This window comes from Tupaia chinensis, unplaced genomic scaffold, assembly GCF_000334495.1.
Source record: "Tupaia chinensis unplaced genomic scaffold, TupChi_1.0 Scaffold000622_1, whole genome shotgun sequence".
Taxonomy (NCBI): Eukaryota; Metazoa; Chordata; class Mammalia; order Scandentia; family Tupaiidae; genus Tupaia; species Tupaia belangeri.
In genome coordinates, this window is record NW_006160142.1 from 8,152,857 (window position 1) to 8,173,602 (window position 20,746).

Consider the following 20,746-nt stretch of genomic DNA (forward strand, 5'->3'; position numbering starts at 1 on the left):
ATAGTATTCCATAGAGTATATGTGCCACAGTTTTTCAATCCATTCATCTGTTCATGGACATTTGGGTTGGTTCCATGTTAAGCAATTGTGAATAGTGCCGTATCAAACATCTATGTGCAAGCACTGTTCCGATTAAGGATTCTTCTGTCCTTTGGGTATATACCAAGGAATGAGATTGCTGGATCATATGGTAGTTCTAGTTGTAGATTTTTGAGGAATCTACAAATTGTTCTCCACAGTGGTTGGACCAATTTACATTCCCACCAGCGGTGTAAGAGAGTTCCCCTTTCACCACATCCCTGCCAGCACTTATCATTTTTTGTTTTTTCAATCTTAGTCATTCTGACTGGGGTTAGGTGGTATCTCATTGCTGTTTTGAACTGCATTTCCCTTACAATGAGGGATGTTGAGCATTTTTTTATAAGCCTTTTGGCTATTTGTATGTCATCCTTAGAGAGTGGTTTTTTAAACTCATTCTCCCATCTTTTAATAAGGTTGATCATTTGATGACAACCAAGTTATTAGAGTATCACTGTGTTTTATGAGACAATGGACCTAGATCTATGTGGCTAATACTCTTTGTGTCTTATTTAGGGTAATAAGCTGCATAGCCCTTTAATTTGGGTGGTCATTCAGTTAGTTAATGGAAGATGGATCTAACAAGTGGAGAATACAAATCTCTAAGTTTTCTGTATCTTTTGTGTTGTTCTGAAGATAATTTTATTCCCGGCCGTTCTTGTTTATAAAGTGGCTAAAGCTCTGGATGAAAACAGGGTGGTCAGGCGAAAGCCAAACCCACCCATGTGAAGAGAATCACTATATGATGGTGGTAATTAATGCTGCTTTCTTATTTCTGAGAGAAAGTTCCTATGAATCTTATCAGAATTTAAAATGTGGTGAGATTATTTTATTGTAAATAATATAGACTTATTTTAGGTGAAAATGATCTATATTCACTACAGTACCCAAAAAATATACATCTTTGCTTTGGAAATGATAATGATCTTAGGAAAAATATCTAAAACACATGACACCTGCTTTTTCCATTATTTTACCCTAGGTGATATTCTTGTTAAAAAATGTTTTTAGATGTGTCTTTTTAGGCCAGCTGGTGGCATGGAGATTAAGTTGACTAGTTCCCACATCACTGACTACAAGATTTGAATCCCAGACCCAGCTTCTTGAAAAATATGCCAGGTGGATGTGTGTGGACTTGCCCAATGTCCTGAGAGGCGAATGAAGGGGAAAGGGTTGTGGCATAGCCATCCCTCCAGGGGCGATTTCTCACTTTCCCTCTCTATCTCCCTTTCCAGTGTTGCATGCACACTATACAAAACAAAACAAAAGGTGTGTCCTTCTGTAAGGCATAATGGAAACTTCCAGAGTGCTAATTAAAATAAGTTTTCTAAATATAGCAGTAATGAACATATTAACCATGAAATGGCAAGAAGACAACATAATAGTTTCATCTTGACAGTTCTCTTAAAACTTACATAATGAATTATAATAATTTTACTCACTGAAATCATAAGTAACATATTTTTCTACTTGTTTAGATGATCTTTTTAAAATTGAATGGCATAATTTTTTTTCTTCCTTGATTCAGAATCAGTTGGTTTAAGGATGACAATAGAAAATGTACCAAATATCAACTTTCATAGAAGATCTTTCAGATATGTGAGAAGAGGCATTGAAGTACTAATATATTTGATCTTCCATGATATGAGGGATGGCTTTATTTTCTGAGCGAGGGTGTTTGTTTACATCATTAGAATTCATGATTTCTATAATTAATACTTACCACATGGTAAGTAATCTGTAATTTACTTCCCACACAATCTTGATGCAGAGTATGACTTTACTATTAGCACAATGGTGGTTCATCCCAGTATCTAAAATAACTTGTGGGTTACATTGCATATCTGTTTAAGGGGAGTCTTAAAGTTTCATAGAAAATGAAAATCATTACAAAAAAAATTACATAGCTATTTCAAACTTTAAGTCCATTTTTCCACAAAGATTTTGAAGTCCCCTTGCATATAAACTAACACGATAGTACATTTAGACACTGGAATATAGGGAACATTTTATGGGGTTTACACAATGTTTAAAAGTTATTCTTGGGACCAGGAGATGATCTAACAGTTACGTTGTTGGACTCCCAGATGGCCAGCCACAGTTTGAGTCCCAGACTCAGTGGCTTTAAAATCACACTAAGCACCTGCACACGAATGACCAAGATCCAGGGAGGAGGATGGAAGAGAAGAGACTGTGGAGTGACCATCCCCCCCGGGGGATGATTTCTCACTTTCTCTCTCACTGTCTCTGTCCCTTTGGTGAGCACACACTCCCTAAGGCAAAAAATCTCTTAAAAATTTATTCTCACTTTCTCTCTCTCTCTCTCTCCCCCCTCCCCCTCTCTCTCCCTCTCCCTCTCTCTCTTTCTCCCTCTCTCTCTCTCTCTGGAGAGTGCACATATCCTATAGCAAATTAAGAATAATAATTAAATTAAATTAAAAATTCATTATAAAAATTATTACATAGTGTATACATGCTATTTTTCTAGGTTTTTGTCATAAGAAGCATGTACTCACTGGAGAGAAGAGAAACAAAGAGATACAGGGGAACCAGCAGTTAGCGTAATGGCTATGTCGCTGGACTCCCACATAGTCGACCACGGTTCACATCCCGGACCCAGTGGCTTAAAACTCACACCCGGCATGTGTGTGTGCATGCCCAAGATCCCGCGAGGAGAATGAAGGAGAAGGGATTATGGCGTGACCATCCCCCATGGGGGGTGATTTCTTGCTTTCTGTCTCTCTGTCTCTCTCTGTCTGTCTGGCAATCACACACGCCCTGTAGCAAAAACCTCTCCAAAAAAAAAAAAAAAAAAGAAACAAAAAGAGATACAGAGAGAAGGAAAATAAGAAATCATCCCCCAGGGGATGGCCATGCCACACTCTCTTCTCTCAGGATTTTGGGCATGCACATGTGCCTGGTGTGATTTTCAAGCTACTGGGTCTAGAATTCTAAACATGATCAGCCATATGAGAATCCAGTGCCTTAACCACCACACCATCTGCTAGCCCTGTGCCACATTGTTTTTTAATCCCAGCCATCCATTCTTGGGCATTTAGGTTGATTCTCTGTCTTAGCAGTTGTGAGTATGGCAGTAAACATGAATGTGCAAGTATCTTTCCTACCGAGTGTTTCCTACCCTTTGGGTAAATACCCAGGAGTGGTATTACTGGGTCGTATGGTAGTTCTATGTGTATGTTCTTGAAGAACCTCCATATTGTTTTTCACAGTGGCTGTATTAATTTACATTCCTGCCAACAGTGTAGGAGGATTCCCTTTTTACCACAGCCTCGCTAGCACATGTCATTCTTTTTTTATTTTTATTTTTATCATAACCAATCTAATCATTAAATGGTATCTTGGAATACTACTCAACCATAAAAAAAAATGAGATCCTGTCATCTGATACAAAGTGGATGAATATAGTAGATATAATGCTAATTGAAGCAACCAGACTGTGAAAGGCAGACTTTGTATGTCCATTGTATGTAAATGCCAAATGTCGGCACTTTATGGCAGAAACCGAACAACTGGAAGGTATAGTAACAGACACAGAAAATACAGATGCCAGACACTGTATAGTAGGTAGTAGGGGATAGACGATGGGGGATGAGAGGGAGGAGCTCCGGAAAAAAAAATTAGCAGACACAAAAATGGGATGTTATCTGTTGAGGATGGTGTATACTTGCTTGACATGCAATGCATGTATGCTTTGAAAAAAACCATACTGTATGCATATATACAAGACACACAATGATTAAATTTAAATTAAAGGATTGACACCAGAAAAAATTATGTTCCTATTCCATGAGACATATCATTCTTAAAGGTCTTGGTGGGCAGGGTGAGGAAATTATGTTCAAATAAGTTAATTTTGCTTCTGATCATTTTAATACAATTATAATTTAGTCATGGAAAAAGCTGAAGTTTAGGAAAAATTTTTATGTTTTTATTTCTGTTATGTGTTATTTCTAGTTCGAGTTCAGAAATTTGAGAGTTGACAGATTAATAGGAATTTTGGTAGTTTATAGATTTACTATGTAAAATAGTTTTTAAATGCAGTGGTGACCTCTTAGCTTATTATATACTCCTTGGCATGCAAAATTTTGATGATAATTTGATACAGTGTCTGCTTTTGTAAATATTATTGAGTTATCTATGTCCTAGTTGTGTTTCTTAACAAAAGGGAATGGTTATCCCAACTATTTGAACTAAATCTACTAAGTTCTGAAGTTGTTCAGTTTAAACACTTGGAAGGCTCATGTTAATTATTTATCCAGGTAAAACCTATGAAATAAAGTCATTTAAATAGCTTACAGTTTTTTCCATAAATCTTTATCATCTGCTTTTTGAATAGCTTGAGAATATGGTTATACCTTTGCCAAAAACTTAAGAAAAATCAGGATTAGCCCTAATATGAAGGACTTCCTATTGTTTCTATTTTTATTTTTTCCCTAGGAACAGATGCATGTTATAGCTTGCCATTGTAGTCATTGTGGTTCATTTCATTAAGCTGCTTGTTCTATCTGCTTTCTTGAGACTTGGGAAACAGTATTTTTCTGAGTGATTGTACTATATTGTTCCAAATATAAGGGCACCCAGAATAGAAGGCAACCTCCAACTAGAAACAGCTCAAATATGGAGAAAGGCTGGGGGCCCAGAGCCCGGCGGGTCTTGCAGTGGTGGCAAGGGTGCCGAGGAATAGGACGATGCCTGCCCACTCTCCCGGTGAGTGAAGCTGAGTCAACTGGCTGTATATGCTTGTGCATAGCCAGATGGCTTTGGTTGGCTTGAGGAAAAGTTATATTGGGGGGGTAGAGAACAAATACGTGCACTTGAAAGAAAGTTGCTGGGTTTCTGCTGTAAATATGGGGAGGGTGGATGGGAATAGAATTTTTCACCTCCTCAACAGTCTTCTGTAGTGTTTTTTCCTGAACCAGGGGTGAAAGTTGAGCAACTTCAAGCAAGAGAAAACAAAAGTACCTTAGACATTTCATAAAAAGAAATTTAAAAGGATAGCGGTCATGAAAATGAATTGTTAACATGACCAGATGTCTCCAGGCTAACTCAGAAAGTGATTTCTTGTCTTTTTTAATCGAATAATGGCAGAGAGCTAGTGCCTGCACTGTGTTATCATGTGTGACTTGAAAATAAGCAACTCAAGCTGGGAATCATATTTCCAATTTTATTAAGATTTTTCTGTTTTTAAATTCTCTGTCTCCTGAGCCACCTACGTGCAATTTAAATGAAAGGCTCAGTGTTACTTCAGGGTCTGTTTAACATCATTTGCATACTGACATTTCATTCAATAGAATATGTATTTAAAAAAATAGTTCAGTGAAAATTTATTAGTTAACTGAGAGTCTATATTAGTTGAACCTAGAAACATCTCAATGATTAGTCTTTTTCTACTAAGTACATAGAAAACTAACCTTTAATTTTATAGTACTAGATTAGATATAATAGAACTAGGTGCTTCATTCTGTTGGTATAACCTAGAAAACTGCCTAGTACCTGTTGGTACTAAACTTTACTAGGCATTTGGTTACTTTTGCAGCTTCATAAAAGCACATAAAAATATGAACCTTAATTTTTTTGGTTGATTACTCTCTAGTCCAGGGCTCTCAGCTAATTTAAAGTAGAATTTAGTCCCTGAATAATATGTGGTTCCCCACAGCATACTCTAGAAAGAGCCTCTTATAGCTTTTTTTTTTTTTTTTAAGGAGATTAAAGAGTGCTCTTTTTTTTTTTTTCTTAAATAGATATGGGCAAAATGGTATTTCCTTATATTTTGTTCTCCTTATGTGTAAACAGTGCTAAATGGCCCAGATGATTTGTATAAGACATGATTTGCATTGATTTTAGAAATTCTCTTAAGCAAAAATGTCCTGGCAGATAGAGCTCCCATGCTCATGCAAAAGCAGACCAGTGTTCATATGCTTTTCCTTTCCCCAAATCTGGGAAGAGAACCTTTGAAACAGAAGGGCTTGGTAGAAAAGGGTTTGAAAGGTAGGTCCAGGAGAGTAGCCCTGACTGGGATAATGCCTGATAAATTAGATTGCCAGTCAGAGGGAAAATGGCACTGCAATCATAAACCCTGCACGACAGGTAGGAAGTCAACTCTTTGTAACCTCAGAAGTTTCCATGGTTGTTCCTAAGGGGAAAGAAAATAGAGGACAAAGGTTATTCACAGAAAAAGAGCTTCCTGTTTAAGTCCTTAGATTTGGAATCATTTGATCACTACAGAGGAAGATCATATCCAAAATTTGTTGGTGGGGGGTGGGGGAATGGTGTATCCTTTAACCATCTTTAAACTTGAAATAATTTCCCTCTTATTGTTTGTATCAGGAATTATTTTGTCTGACTTGATCTGAGTTACAAATACAGGAGAACAAATTTCATAATTTTTTTTTCCAGAGTGGGTTGGGGTTGTTAATTGGCAGTCCTGTGTCATCACCTGCTCTTAATTTAAGTATTAGTGGCAATGGAGGACAGAAGCTGAAGTCAACTAAAGGATTCCACTGGTTCCTCTTCCTGTTGGGCACAGGACCTGATGGGATAGCACAGCTCAATGAGGGGAAAAGCACATGGCCTCTGTAGGCTTGTGAGATGCAAAGGGGATCCTTCAAGGACATAGGAAGAAATGACAACAACAGGGACAGTAGAAAATATTTCAAACTGCATAAACAATGGTCTTTGTAAAAAGCAATGGGATTATTTATTTCTCTGTAACATGGTTTATACACAACCATGGTTTACACAGCAACAGTTATAGTGAAGCTTTTCTCTCCCATCCCTAAAGTGTGTAACATTAAAGTTCCCCCGGAAATGCTGCAGATTAATGTTTCAAACCACTGTTGTTCCTTCTTATGAATTAATATATGGCGTCCATGCAGTGGCTCCTATCGGGATTAGATTGATAGAATCAGCTTAAATGAAGCAGTTATTGATCTATTAGACATGAAAAAATGTGTAGATTTGTTGATGGACAGAAATTAAAATCTCTCAGGCCCTCTCTACATAAATAAGTAAGTTGGGAAAATTCCCATTTGACTGCTTTTTCTAGAAGAGTCAGTAACTTGCTTTGAGTCTCTTTTTCTTTGCTGATACATTAGCCTTTACCCAGTTCACCTATAGAAAAAGTATAGACCCTTGGGGGAAGTTCCCAGTTCTTATACAGATGACTGTGGCCTACATGGGTCAAATTAATCATGCCTAACTTCTGATTTCTCACCAATGAAGTGGAAGAATCCATAAACTAAAAACATGTAATTCACATCTACTTATTTTTCATTTTTAAAAAGGCCAGAAAGTAAGAGAATTGTTTCTTAAGGAAAGTGTTGAATTTGGTTGAATCTCTGAAAAATGCTCTACTCTAGTTCTTTTCCTCAAAGAAGAGTGTTGTAAGAGACCTTTTTGTCCATGTAAGAATGTGAAGTGCCTCCATATTCTGAGACATATGGAATATGGCATTTAGCTTGCTGAGTGAGCATGTTTTAACTCAGCTGTGGAGTAAGTTATGAATTTCCTACACCTGAGTATATTTAAGTTTCAAAAATCATTCTTGAAATGAACTTAATGACCATTCCTTGAGGGGCGTTGCTCTCTGTAGTAAATCAGAGGTGACATCTGGACAATGTATAGTGATGGCTCCTCACTAAGGTTTCTTGCTGGTCAAGCAGCACATCTGATCCAATTAATAGGTTGATATCTTACGATAAGCTAGAAAAAAAAAAGTTTCAAAAATGACTGATTCTCATTTGGCAGTAAAATTGAATTTTGAATGACATCTATGTAGTTATAAACGACTTTTGTTTTAATAACAAAGTTGTTGATTTTCTACTAAGGGTTCTTTTAGGTTGTCATCAGGGGCTGATGGGAGTAACAGTTCACCCAACTCTCCAGCTAGCTTCAGTGGACATAACACACCTTCTCAGCAGCCTGAACCTGTGGTACATTCTCTTAAGGTAACCGACTGTGTACAACCGTTTATCCAGAACTTCAGTTGTGTTGTGGCTTGTTTGCTGTAGTCTAGTAGTCCTCACAGTCTTGCTTTAACCACAGATACTTTCTTTCTTTCTTTTTTTTTTTTTTTGACTCCTTATGGTGTAACTTTCTTTTCATTTTAATTTTTGAAGTATGATTTTAATTTTTTAAGCTGGCAATGGGTTTGAGCACTTATGGTTAAATCTCTAGTTGTATTATTTTGTTTTGAGTAATGTGATTCATTTCTATCTGCATTGAAGTTAAAGTCTGATGTGCATGTATATCCATATGTGTAAAATATTGTTATAGGTATTTTATGTGCTTTGTTTGTAGCATGGATGTCCTCCACTGTAGGGAGTTAATAGTGGGTCAGAATAAGGAAAGGTACTACATTTTATTTTTCTTTATGCAATTGAAGTATATTGTACAACTTACTAAGAGAAGATTTTGAAATAAAACCCTCTTCTTTACTATGCAGAAATCAGGTCTTCACACTCCTGTTAATACCCCTTTGTAGAATATTGGAAAATAGATATGTGGTCTTATACATGGAGCAATTTCATTTTTGGCTTTTATTTCGGATTCTACAATGACTTCACAGAAATTTGACTGACATTTATAATTTATTTTCTTTACCAATAATGAACTTCCTAATAAGTAATATTAATAATAAATAAGCACCATAACCAAAATGAGCAGTAATAAACAGCATAAATATTTATCAAAGAGAAGAAACTGATGCAGCAATAAAAATCATCAGTAAAAATCATCTTAAAAATTGAGACTGTCTCTTGAATTTGTATCAATTCCAAAATATGAAACACTGTCTTTCAAAGTTATCTATAATTTTTAACACATAACCTTGATCAAGCCTTCCTGAGCTATGAAGTAGATATAGTACTTCAGTTCTGTTTTTGTCATATGAGTTTCACACCTTTTCTTAAATTGTTTCAGTTTCAGGATGGTTTATCAGATTGAAGCTGCATTCTTTGGAAGCGGGCCACACTTCATATGGCATACATAAAATAAATAAGTAGATGAGAACTTCAAAATGTGTATTTGATTTTGTGATGATTTAGTTTTAGCAGAATATTAGCTTCTTCAGTGCATTTTGCTTTAGCTTATACAAAATGAGTTTGCTTCTCTCAGACAAGTACCGATGGTTGATGAAGAAAAGGAGGAGACCCAGTGTGGTGGCCCATGCAATGCACTTGGCATTTCCCATCTTCACTGGGATAACTCACAAAATGAGCAACAGAGAGGAATTTCTGGGACACTATGAGGAGTGTCACCACTCCGTATCCTTTGGGTATTGGTTTACTGACTGGTAGACCTCTTGTTCTCTGCAGCATTTGGATGAACTTTTACATAAATCAAGCACTAGCTCTCTGAAAGCATTTTAGAAGTGGAAAATGGATTGGCTTTAATCTTCCAATATTACAGTATATGCACATACTCCAAAAGCAGCACCTTGCTCTATTTTTTCAAACTGTTTGAAAGCTGTTTTGGTCTGTTTCCTTATTAAATGACAAGTGCAGTTTGAATCATATCAGAGTAGTGAGTTACACTGAAATCTTTTCCCACTGTCTCATAGCAGCTGTTAGTTGTGTGGCCTTAAAGGAAGAATTGGGCAAGGCAGAGTGCTTTAATTTTCTAAGAATTCGTTATTTAATTTTTGCATTAAGTTTTATCTTAAGAGAAGGAGATATTAATGTTATTATCAGAATATAGTAAGTGTTCTTGGTTGGCAGATGGGTAATACTGAGCAACCAAAATACCTTTATTGGGTAATTATGGGCCTTTGGATATAGACTGTGTTTGTTTTCATGAGTTAACTGTGTCATGAATTAAACATGTGCACACATAGACCTTGAGAAATGCAGCTTAAGATTTCAGTGATCAAAACAATGTGGCCACTTGACACAGTTGGTTTTTAAGAGCCATATTTCTAGAACTGACTTATATCATGAGATTTTTCTGTTCTGTAAGGAATAGTTAGAACAATGGGCTCAGTTTTTCACTTTCTAGTGGATTTTGAAGAAAATTCTAGGTTTTAATAAACTCTCTAGTCATGGTTGTGGAGGAGTATTGTAAATCAGTGTGAAGAATTAGTTCATTTGTAATAACCCCAATTTTTCTTGCTTTAAAATTTATGATAACTGTTAATTGGAGCTTCACTTTATTTAGTAGAAATTAACTGATTTGAAGTACACTTCTCTGAGGTATATTGCAAATTAAATTTGTAGGCAAATGAGCTTGTTTGAGGAGCTCTTTTCTATGAATATTCACTGAGCACAGTCAATGATTTCCTCTAGGTAGGTAAAGAATGTGAAGTGATTCTAATCTGAGGTGAGTACCAGGACTTGAGAAAAGTGGTTTCCATATAGCAGTAATAGCGAGGAGTCTTGAATTAACAAGAGAGTAGTTTGTGAATTAGGTTGATCATTATATGATTGAATTCTAGTTAGTCTCAGATGGGGACCTTTCAACTTGACATGAAGATCCCACTTCATGCTTTAAGTCATTTATTTTGGCTCAACTGTTCATTGGTACAAATTTTCAAGTGACACCTTTAGATGTGGCCATCAGCACTGACTATGATGACAATAGAACCAGATGGTTTAGCAGTAGCACAGTTCAGTGTGGGTTTTATACAAGCGTTTAGGAAAAGAAGTAGTTTTTTTTTTTTTCTTTTTTTGTGCAACATTAATGCTTTGGTTTATGAGCCGATATAGAGAAAAATAACAAACAGCACTCAAAGCCAAAGTTGTACTTGCTATTTTATTATAGAAAGTATCCATATGAAAATTCTAGACATTATTTTCAATTTACGTAGGGATAATTTAGAGAAATAGAAACATAGGCCGCTAAAACTGTTTTAGCGCCACATTTTGCTCTAATAAAAAATGTTCAGTGCTGTTCAAGTATTTTTTTCTATAAGGAGCCAATATTTCTCTTTGCTACATCCTCATTTCTTTCTTAGGCACTAAGAACATGTTCAGAAAAGAACTACAAGGCCAGTAATTCTTCTATGCATATTCCTGAGTTCTGGCCCATTTCACCTATCACAATGATCTCTTTTAGTGATCTTTCCTGTAGACCATGTCTACATATCTTCTGGACTATTTGGCATATAATTAATCATATTGCTTATTGTTATAATGTAGCAAAAGTTACTGTTTGTACATGATTGACACTGTCAGGTTATCTTAATGACCAAATTATATGCATTTAATTATTTTAACATAAGTGAATTAACTTGACAATTAGCTATACAATGAATTGCTTTTAATGGCCTTTTGAGACTCAAGTAGAATTCTTTCCAGATATGTTTCAGAACAGTTAACTATTTTAAAAATATTTTGCCATATACTAATCCATTCTGATATTTAGACATGGGAAAAAGTAAAGGTTTTACAAAGCAGAGCTCCTTGATGATTTTGTCATAACTAACAAGTTTTTTTCCATGTGAAATTTGCTTTTTTTCCCCCCCCCAACAAATCCAGGTCTTGGATGTTCAGGAAACTATAGATCGTCAACAGGGTAAAGAGTATGACCATGACCTTAGTGAGACAGAAAAAGCTATAGTCAGAGAAATGTGCAATGTAAGTTTAATGTGCTTTATTGTGTATTCTGTGTTGAAAGCTTCATCATAGCTTAGTTATTGCTCATGAATACCTACTTTTTAAAAAATTCTGACCAAATGCCTTTATATTTTTACATGAAAATAAAACAAATTTCATATATTTTTATCTTCAATATGATTTGTTGCAGCTTTTTAAATTAATTATGTTATAAAATCTTAGGTCAGAGATGGTCAACAATTCTGTATTCCAGAATGATCTATGAACATTTCTAAATGCTAAATTTGCCTAAATTTTTTTTTTTTTTACTAATTTTGATAATATAAGTGGGTTTTTATTAGGTTGTCAGGAAAGTCATGACATATTTCTCTGTTTTTCTATGCAAAAATTTGGCATGACTTTCCCAACAACCCAATATTTCATACTTTAAAAAAATCTTTTAAAGATCAATGTTTAAGCAAAACATAGTCTTTTTCAGATATTTTATAACTTGGAAAAAATTACTACCTTATTAGGTATTATTTGCTTAATCTTACATACATAGGATATGTGTGCTTCATGTCATTCAGTGTTTCTTTATCTTTCAGTGGTTGGCAAAAACTGAAAAAATAGTAAGATGAGATAGATGTAAACCGGAGAGAGAGACAGACTTGCAGAAACCTATTCATTAAATCTGAGAGGAACATGATCTTAAAAAAAGATATGTTATTTTTATTATACATATCAAATATAATCATTAATGTGGTTTGGATTTTATGGTAAATCTTGACTAAATTTTAATTTTTTGAACAGTATATACATGAGATGTGTAATTTAGTCAAGAACACAATTCATGAAACTAAAGAGCTAAATGGAGTATTGTAAAAATAGCCATTCGTTAAATTCAAGAAAATTATGGTTAAGCACTGATCACAGTAAGCACTGGTTTTAATGGACTTATGTTAATACTCTTTCCTCATATTCTTTTCTCCTTTGGGATATCAAAATTGCTCAGAAATAGCCTTCAGCTTTAGATCTGTTAGGACTAGATCATCTCAGTCACTTACTTATCTCAAGATGTTTCTGGCATCTAGTAAATGTTACATTAATAAGTCCTGTGGTCATTTCACACATTCTGGGTTGAGCGTTTTATAATCCTGCTTGACTGTGTTGTGGCTGCTTTTTCTTTTGTGACACTCTCCAAGTTAGTTTTTCCTTCTTGCATATTTGTTGTTTTCAAAAGATCACTCTTTCTAGACCTCATTATTTTCTAAATGTACCATTGTTCACCTTCACAGCTTTTCAACCTGTGCTTAAGGTTTACCACTTGAGCATTTCACATAGGCACATTTAAGTTTTGAGCCACATTCAACTCATGTGCTTGTTGTTTCTCATTTATTGACCATGGGATAAGAGAAGTACAATTCACACAGGAACTGTAGAACTAGAAGGGGCCAGAGATGTCATTCCCCTGTACTTCTCCAAAGGGTAGTATGTAGAATTCCTTTTTTTTTTTTTTTCCTTTAGGAACTATTTGTTTAATTCTACTTGTTATTACTATTTTTAAAATTTAACGAGAGAGAGAGAGAGAGAAAGAGAGCGAGTGCGAGCGTGAGAAAGAGATAGGGAAAGGGAGAAAGCAAGCTCACAGGTCTGAGACTGGAACCCTGGTCAGTCATGTGGGAATCCAATTCCTTAACCACCATGCCACCTGACAGTCCCATGGAATTCCTTTTTAATTTAAGAGTTTAAGTTTGATTAGGATACGAACCCCTTTGTGAGAATCCTTACACTCACATTTTATGTTGAAAGGAACTAAGATCCAAAAATTAAGTTACTTGTTCAAAATCTTTTTTGTTGAACAGTGAAGTTAGTAATATGCCCAGACTTTGAGGACCAGCTATTTCCATTTTTCCTAAATCTGGAGTCTTCCATTTTTATTCCTAATAAATGAGAAGCACAGTATCTTATAGAGAGGAATGTCTGCATTGTGCTTAATGGTAGAATTTCTGTAAAGAAGTACCAGGAATTTTTGTTTCCTCCCTTCCTCCTTTTTTTTTTCTTCCTTTATTCCTTCCTTCCCCTTCTCCTTTTCTTTTATTTTTGAAGCTTTTTTGGCCTTAGGGTATGTGCTGTCACTAGAGAAAGAGAGTATCAGGGAAAGTGAGAGGGAAGTGAGAAATCACCCCAGGAGGGATGGCCACACTGCAATCCCTTCTCCTCCATTCTCCTCCAGGATCTTGGGCATGCACACACATGTGCCTGGCATGATTTTTTTTAAGAGAGATTTTTGCTATGAAGTGCATCTGTTTGACAGAGAGACAGAAAACAAAATCACCCCCCAGGGAGGATGGCCATACCACAATCCCTTCTCCTCTCTCTCAGGATTTAGTACACGCATGCACACACATCCAGCATAAATTTCAAGCCTTGGGGTCTGACTTGAACTGCTGTCAGCCATGTGGGAGTGAAGTGATGTAATTTAATATTATGCCATCTGCTTTCCCCGTTTCGCTTCGCTTCGCTTCTCTTCTCTTCTCTTCTCTTTTCAATTCTTTCCCTTTTCCTCAATTCCTTCTCCTTTATTTTCTTCATTTTTCTTTCTTATGAAAGAATTCTCGACTTTAGAAAATTAATTTCTTAGTATCAAAAGAAACCTTTAATTTGTTTTATGTTGATATTTATGTTTGCCTGTATTTTGAAAAATGCTTTGAAAGGTACATGCCGTGTTTTTTTTTCACTGTATAAGATACTTTCAGAAGGCTAACAGCTTGTTCTTCCTGTTTATCTTTAGACATTCTTTAGGGTAACATTTCTGTGTGTTTTTGTCTTTCTTCGAATCCCAGAATTTGAGGAAAATATGCAAAACCAACCCAAATCTGATTTTAACCACTCTTATGCAAGGGGATTTGAAAAAGTTCATGAAAAAGTGGAATTGAAGTTTATTTTGGTTTAAGAAAATTCAAATCCACACATAATTTTTTTTTATAATATGCATCATGGCTGAACTTTTTGAAGACCCCTTATATTTGGAAACAAGTTAAAAACCAAGAAAAAGAAATGTTGGCTTAATAATTTGTATGTCACCATTTAAATTATATAAATGTAAAAAACACATACTAAATACTGGAGAATAAAGAAAAATGCAGATTCCAAGGCAGTTTCATATATAGGTAATTTCTTAGAAGTGAAGATTGTTAAACTTTGGTTTTATTAGAGGAACCATCTGCTTTTATACTAATGACACAGAAATGTAAATTTGTGGGTTTTGTTTTTTTCATAATTATGGGCTCTTTTACAAAACTCGAGTAGAATTCGGAATAGACAAATTTTGGTGGAGTTTGTGGTGTTCATCCTGGAGACAATGTCTTGACATGTATATAGTGAAATGACTATATTCCATAGTTCCGTCATGTTGACTAGTAAGCATGAAGTTAGTTATTCTTCCCAAACTGTGTTACAGAAATAAATATACTGCCCTATAGGAAATATGAGGGGACTTCAAATAGGGTGTGAAAAATGGAATTAATATGAGTTTATTTTTGTGTGAATTTTTTTTGAGATCCATGTATAGTTTTTTTCAGAATAGCCATTCTGCATATTCTGTTTGAAGAACTCTTATAGGGGATCTGTTTTTAGTAATGGTTTTATTTTAGGTTTGTCTGTTTGGCTCCTGTAAATTCTCTGATTCAGTTGAAATACTTGACTGGTCATCTCAGTCACAATCTCAAACACACACCAATTTGCTCAGGTAGTTAACAAATCCCTGCTCCTGTGCCTTCCTTAGTATCATTGATTTATGTCCAAGTTTTCCTTCTGTATGCGTTTTCTTCCACTGTGTAGTATTACCTGGGTTAAAGCCCATTGCATAGTACCTTTGAATGTTTGAAAGGAGACGTAACCATAAGTCTGTCCTCTGTTCCTAAAGCAGATGTTGAACACATGTCGGGTCAATGTAATTGTACTTAGGGGCTAGAAGGGCAAAGTCCATAGCATCCTTTGACTTCTTGATCCAGTGTTTATACTTCTTCAATTTATTAAGGAATGAGATTTTTCTATGTTCCTTTTGTATGGTTTAAACCATCTAACTGTACAGCATTTGGATTTCCTGTCCAAATATTTAAGGACTATAAATAACTATGATTCCTTTCCTGTACAACAGGACATTTCTCGTATTTAGTGGTGTCTACTAAAATGTGGAAGTTAATAGTTCCAGTGTCTTAGAAACAAAGGTAGGCAGAGCCCTGTAATCTTACGTATTATGATTTGTTTTAGGTTTCTTTGGAGTATCTGCCTTTTTTTTTAATGAAGTAGAAAGAAAAAGGAAACAAGTCTATTGATAATTAATGAACTTGTTTGTGTTCATATTAGAGCACTGTAAATGTGTAATTAATTAAGCTGAGCATAATTCTTACATTGAAAATGCTAGGACAATCATGGCTTGTTGTTATGGGTGCATGCACATGCATGTGCATGTATATTCCAATTAATGTCAGTATATTGGTATATTATTGGTGAATTCAGTAGTTTTATATTATTCTTGATTTTACCTTAATTAAATTTCCCTTTAAAATACCATAATTTTTAGCATGTTGTAGCTCTTACATGATTCTAGAATTTATTCTTACATATTCCCTACATTTGGATGCTTCTTGTTTTGTAAATCTGAGAGATCATAAATATTTGGTGGTAAGATTTATGATGACTTAGGCTCTTACTTTGAAGAGAAAGCCAGGGGCATTTACTAGTGGCCCTAAGACTACCAGCTTACAACTTCATTCAAAAACAAAAGTTTCTGGAGGACAGCAGGTGGCATAGTGGTTAAGGTGCTGGACTCTCGCATGGCTGACTTCGGTTCGAGTTCTGGACCTGGTGACTTGAAAATCATGCCGGGTGCATGTGCTTGCATGCTCAAAATTGGAGAGGAGAATAGAGGAGAAGGGATTGCGGCATGGCCATCTTCCTTGGGGAGTGATTTCATACTTTCCTTCTATCTTTCTCTAGCAAGCACATGTGACCAATGGCAAAATACTAAAAGAAAGAAACAGTTCCTTTATTTTTCTCAGTGCATTAAACACTTTTATATCCTTTTTAAAGATACATAATAGAGGTGTTAAGATGATTTTGCCAAAAGGTTCTTAATTCTAGCTACAAATAAAAATCACTTTGAGAGCTCTTAAAAAGTACAGAAGCCTATACTTAACCAATTTGAAATAAAATATTTGAGGATGGAAGTTACTAGTATAGTTAGTATGAAATGCTTAGGGTGAAGCTGGAGGTGAGAACCACTGATTCATCCAGAATAAGTTGGCACATCATTCTTTAGTTTTGACCCTGGTTGCTAACACAGTATAGTAATCCCATCTGTGTTTTACAAGCTTGTCATCACATTTGATTTTGTGTTTGAGTCACTCATGTGGATATTTTGTCTCTTGTCTTTGCATCCATCTTTGCCCCACTCATAGTTGCCCCTTAAAAACCACAAATCTCTCTGTGGAAGAGGACAAGTAAGATACTTACTCTTTCTCTCTCTCTCTTTCTCTCTCTCTCTCTCTCTCTCTTTTAAAAATTTTTCAAGGTTGTGTGGAGGAAACTTGGAGATGCTGCAGGTTCGTGTCCTGGAATTAGGCAACATTTGTCAGGAAACCAGTACAAAGGACCAATGTGAAAAGCCCTCTTCATCAAACATGAGATCACCACTGCCAGCGAGGGAAAAAAGAAAAGAAGAACAAAAAGAAGAGAGTGGGTAACCACAAATTGGACTCATGGGATAACATGGAGTGGTTGTACATTGCACATATCTCCCCTCTCAAACCTTTAGTACAACTTCCCCTGCATCAAGCTGATATTCTGTGTCTCTCGCTAATGTCCACAACAGTTAATCTCAAGTAGATAGCTTTGAAGATCTTAAACAAGATAGCTTTGAAAATCACTGTTTTTGGTAGCAATATTTTCACTAGAACTAAAATATTTTTAATTCCCTAGATTTAGATTGTAATTGAGAAACCTGTGTGGTTGGAAGAGTCCAGTGGAGCCTAAGTGGTTTTGATAGACTTGACTCATTGCATTTAATGGTGGGAATTTTCTACCATGTATTGAACATATAAAAAGGTGTTTTTCAACTTCCCAAGTTTGAGAGTTGGGTACCTGCCCTCTTATACTTCAGTCACAAAATATTAATTCCTGATACAAACTTAATTTGGATATAACTAAGATTGGGTTTCTGGGGCTTTGTTTTGACTTTCAAGGTGCTAAAAATACCACACAAATTCTTATCAGCTAGAAGATAGCAGGACTTTGTAGCGTTCTTATTAGAGGGTGCCATTCAATTCATTGATCAAAATAAGTATGCCTTTTCTTTTAATCTAGAAGAGTTGCTCATGAAAACACATTTTAAGGGCATACCAGCCTCCCTATTCATTCAGTGTATCCATTGATGTTAATATTAACAATTTCAACTGAAAAACAAACATTTTTCTAAGTGTTTCAAGCTGTAACAGGTCAATTTCTACAATTTAGTTTCTAGACATGCTGTATATTTAATAAACTTTATGTAAACTTTAAAATATTGCACTGCATTTATGAAAACTCTTTTTGCCTACTGCAGCTATCTAACATTTTATGAAACTGACGCATGTCCTTCATTATTGAGACTAAAAGCTCTTGTTCAGATTGCTTGAGGTTTGAAAAAGAGGTGTGCTAGCTTTGCTTAGTTTCTTTCTTATTTTTGGTATATATATATAAATATATATACACACATACATACACATATATAATATTAGAATGTGTGTATTGGAAATGCTATGATAGGTATTTTGTGTTTATCAAAATGCAATGATAGTTTCTTGTATGAATGTGCAAGAGGCCTGTGACAGAATGCTACGTTTTTACTGTAGTTTACAATTATAAAAGTAGGAATACAACAATTCTTAGTTTTGAGATATCTCCTAAATTACTGAGACTTGACTCATAGCAGATATTCTCGGTTGATGTTTTTAAATAGGCTCATTATACAGTGCATTTAATTGTCATTGGTGGGGTATATGAAGGAATTTTGTTATCCTTTAAAAAATGTAGCTGTGTTGATAAACCAGCCCTCTATTTTCAGAAAATACTTTTGAATTAATTTGTTGTAGAATTCTTTCTCTGATTATTGTAATTAGGTTACACTAGATGCCTCTCTTTCTTTTAAAATGTTACGTTGTAAAATATTATTGCTCTGCAAAAGCAAATTGCTTGCTATATTTACATCTCTCATAGAAAAGCTTTCATCCTTAAATTGTTGTATTCCTACATTCTGAAGACACTTAAAACAAGTTTTTGTTGCTGCAGCAGAGCCTGCAGAGCTAGTACAAGGGACACTGGTCTTTTGACAAAATACTTGTGTAAATTTTGATACTGTATTAAAACTATTTTTTTAAAGTTCTGCATAAAATTGAGTATTAAGTATATGTGTTCATCTTAGCAATGGTAATAAATTATTTAATCTCAGAGTTTTCTTTGTCTTCTTCAAAATGTTTTTCCTAACTGAGTCGGTTTCTAATATTTACTAAATCACAATGCTCCTGTGTGACAGTGGTAGTTATATAGTAATATGGATGGTTCATTGTCTTAAATATAAAATAAAGGCCTATTTTTATATATACTAGTAGTGAAGGCTTTAATGCTCAGAGATTCCTGAGCTGCTACTATTCTCTCTTATAATGTAGTGGAAAATTTAGAATGATTTAAAAGAATATTTTAAAATTAATTTGTTATAAAATCCAATCTTTTAATTCACATCATTAAAATTAAACTTAGTCTAATTTTTATCAAATTACTAAGACATTAGTCATCAGAAGGAAATGTACTGGAGGGAAATGCTAAGCAAATGGAAAACTCGGGCTCTGTATTTAAGTTGGTAGGTTTAATACACACACGTGACCAAGACATAAACAGGGAAATGCACATAATACTCGTATGCTCTGTAGAGAACACACATACTTCTTGGAAATCACTAATTGGATTATGGAATAAAGCTTCCTACACTAAACATTAGCCTTAACTTTAAATGGCAGAGTAAATGGACAGCCCGGGGCTTGAATCTTGCTATTGTTCAATAAGTTTACCAATCAAAATGAGTGGCACCATTCTGTTATGTGCAGCTTATTAGTTTATGGTCTTATCTTCCTTGGGACAAAGTTTAATATACATATCTAGGCAGAGTATTTTTTACCCTTGAAGATGACAGACTGATAATGCCTTTAAAGTTTCTAACACATGCTTCAAGCACTGTGTAAAATTCAGATAATCTTATGTGACATCTAGTGAAATACTGACAGTCTAATTGGGATGATTGTTCCTTAGTTTAATGAACATTTAATGAATGCGTACCACTGCCATATAAATAAACATAGTTTTGGTTCCTGATTCATGGTGCTGACTACCCTCGAGAAACACATGGAACACGCTTCTTGGACAATGGAGCTTCCATCTTCTTAGAGATCTAGAACGGATTGCCTCAAACATCATTTCCTTGATCTGAGGAAGCATGTCATTGGTTTCTGTTGTTTACACTCTGGGGTAAGCTTTCTGTTGCTTCATCCTCCCTTCATCTTAAGAACAAACTGATTTCTCCATTAAAAATCTTGGGATTCTTGCCTGAAAAGAACATGTCTAACTAAAGCTGTCTTATAAAGATAGGGCACCGATTAGGTCGTCAGAAAAGCCATGATGCATTTTTGCATGGAAAAACACATCATAACTTTTCTGACAATCCAATATATGAGAGCATTATATATTGACCAAAATATGAATGATAATAAAAATTTCTCACACAATTACTAAATTTTTACTTGATTGCAAAATTATGAACAGTGTATTAAGTTGAACCTTATGAAATTGCCAATATTTGACCATCTTTGAGTTGTAAAAGCAGTGATTTCATATGGTTCAGCCTCATGTGATAAAGGGATTATTTTTTCCTATTGGAAATTAGTGAATACAATAGATGTTAAGAGAAGGGAGAGGGCACCCACTGGGCTGGAGCTATCTTAAAGTAGGCTATGTTTTTTTTTTTTTCTCATTATTTATTATTTGTTTTTTGTATATACTTTTTTTTTTTCTGAGAGGTTTTCGCT

General features: G+C 35.0%; 1 protein-coding gene across 1 annotated transcript in view; it reads left to right on the top strand.

Annotated features, from left to right (window-relative positions):
• The window catches only part of CCDC85A (coiled-coil domain containing 85A), a 221,742-nt gene extending 202,692 nt beyond the window's left edge, over window positions 1–19,050 (top strand). Inside the window, exons 5-8 of the mRNA XM_006159057.3 lie at window positions 4,672–4,806; window positions 7,926–8,045; window positions 11,571–11,669; window positions 17,206–19,050. Coding sequence (XP_006159119.1) covers window positions 4,672–4,806; window positions 7,926–8,045; window positions 11,571–11,669; window positions 17,206–17,295 — 444 coding nt within the window. The 3' untranslated portion in view covers window positions 17,296–19,050. The remainder of the gene's footprint in view (window positions 1–4,671; window positions 4,807–7,925; window positions 8,046–11,570; window positions 11,670–17,205) is intronic.
• The last annotated feature ends 1,696 nt before the right edge of the window (window positions 19,051–20,746 follow it).